The sequence below is a fragment of the Olea europaea genome, unplaced genomic scaffold, assembly GCF_002742605.1.
Source record: "Olea europaea var. sylvestris unplaced genomic scaffold, O_europaea_v1 scaffold1819, whole genome shotgun sequence".
In the NCBI taxonomy this organism is placed as follows: domain Eukaryota; kingdom Viridiplantae; phylum Streptophyta; class Magnoliopsida; order Lamiales; family Oleaceae; genus Olea; species Olea europaea.
In genome coordinates, this window is record NW_019235948.1 from 140,590 (window position 1) to 142,543 (window position 1,954).

A 1,954-nucleotide genomic window follows, 5' to 3' on the forward strand; every position below is an offset into this window, starting at 1 on the left:
AAACCACAAAATTCTATTTTATTCGTCTTAATATATTATCAATACTGATTTACTTATTTGTGAACAATTGATTTTGGTCCATTTAAAATGACATCTTGGGTTAGTAAAAAAAAATTAAAAAAAATGAAGTTTGAAAGACATACCCATATCCGAAATTTGAAAATTTGGACTCTTTTTAATTATGTCCCCATATCTTATATTTTAGAAACTAAAAGATTTGACATTTAGATACATACCCGTACCCATACCCGGGTTCGAGCATCATAGATGGATCCTACAAAATGTGTGGTCTAAAATTTACCTTTGACCTTCAAATATAAATGTGATTATAATCAAATCCAAACAAGCACAAAATATGTTGGATAATAATAACTGCAGTCCATCGTTATTGCCTACTATTAGTTAATAGATAATGGGCTTCCACAAGTTTGGAGGGAAAGAGTAGAATCAACATCATCATATTGTAGGCTCACTCAGAATAAAGATTTGTGGAGGGGGGAAAACTGTATCCATATCCACAACAAAAAAGAGTTAGTTGTTAGCATCGGAGCATAGTATAAAGTACCTTATCACAGTCTTCTCGATGCAGTATACCCACACAGCCTCCCCAGTCATCTATAATAGGCACAACTGGATCATTAAAGAAACGCATCACCATTTGCTTCAGTTGCAAGGTAGCCTGCAGTGGCCGAGCATCATCAAATGGTGTCATGATGTGCTCGATTGCATCACTAACGGATACCTATATTAGATTATAGACAGACAAGAATATGAATTAGACTTGAGAAAATGAATTGACATTTGAAATTTTAAAAATATCTCTTAATAAGTATGGATGTTAAACTATGTGGGAACGTTATAATATTTTAAGAAAACAATCAAATACCTGAAGAAGTAGGCGAGGGCTCAATAATGATGAGTTTAAACCTAGCAACGCTTCAAGGCGTAGCGCAACCTGCAATGAATGCATGGACTGTATTCAAGGAGCATACTAAATGAAAGAAAGAACCAATCTTACATCAACAGAACCAGATGCTAGGTTTCTAAGAGTAAAGCAACAAAGGAAAGCAATAGAATGAGAAGAAGAGAATAAAAGATACATTAATTCATAAAAAAGGGCTCCAATAATTCTCACAGCACTCTGTAATAGAGTGCGCTCTGCGACTAAATCATTACAGAACACATATTTATTAACAAGGAAGAACTCCAAGAAATAAGTTGGAGCAGCATTTATAACAGATTCTCACATTTCCCTAGCTACATTAGTGTCATATATTATACGTAGATATCCATTTAATTACTCAAATGACAGCTTATTCAGCAAAATTATACATATAACAAGGCATGACATAAAAGTTAAAGGGAAGCTATTGTCATTGGTGTGACATGGTATCTGGTGGAAAACAATGTGGAACTGTAACAGAAAGGCCAAGAATCAGAGACATTCTGGTGCGGAAGCGTTGATAAAATTCTTGTAATAAGAATTGTAATGAAAGAAATAAGAAAACTATATTGGATAACTTGCTTCCTATTGATTTGATAACGAATGAAAATTGTACAATGTGTCCTATATTTATAGGCAAATTATCCCTATTCCAAATAGTATTAAGAGATTGAAATAAGGAAACTATGAAATTAATAAAACTCTAATCTAATTAAAACTTCTAAAAACTATAATCCTAATCAATAACACGAGTCCTATTACAAGAAAACTAAAAACAAATCAAGCTCTTAAAAAATATAAAACATCTTAGTAGTAGGAAATTAATTGTAGTTGTACTACATCAATCCCCTCCACTTGAAGGAAAACTCGCCATCGAGTTTTGTGTTTGCAAGGAAAATTCATCTGGAGGAAAGTATTCGTAGATATCAGCAACACTAAAAGTGTTGAAAATGTTCATATCCGTTGGAAGATCAACTTTATTAGCATTATCGTCAATCTTTTGAAGAATGC

At 32.9% G+C, this 1,954-nt stretch overlaps 1 protein-coding gene across 1 annotated transcript; it reads right to left on the reverse strand.

Annotated features, from left to right (window-relative positions):
• Positions 1-261: 261 nt before the first annotated feature.
• Positions 262-985, reverse strand: LOC111378475 (pentatricopeptide repeat-containing protein At5g10690-like). Its single transcript, XM_023001684.1, has 2 exons — positions 887-985; positions 262-742 (listed from the first exon to the last, which is right to left on the reverse strand). The coding sequence occupies exons 1-2, from the start codon at positions 968-970 to the stop codon at positions 539-541; spliced, it is 288 nt and encodes a 95-aa protein (XP_022857452.1). The 5' UTR covers positions 971-985; the 3' UTR covers positions 262-538.
• Positions 986-1,954: the final 969 nt, after the last annotated feature.

What these genes read in the sequence shown, in the direction of transcription:
- LOC111378475 (XM_023001684.1), bottom strand. Translation starts at nt 970, where the DNA reads ATGCATTCATTGCAGGTTGCGCTACGCCTTGAAGCGTTGCTAGGTTTA. An exon ending in GCCCTCGCCTACTTCTTCAG is followed by an intron (nt 743 to 886) that starts GTATTTGATTGT and finishes AATCTAATATAG; the next exon opens with GTATCCGTTAGTGATGCAAT.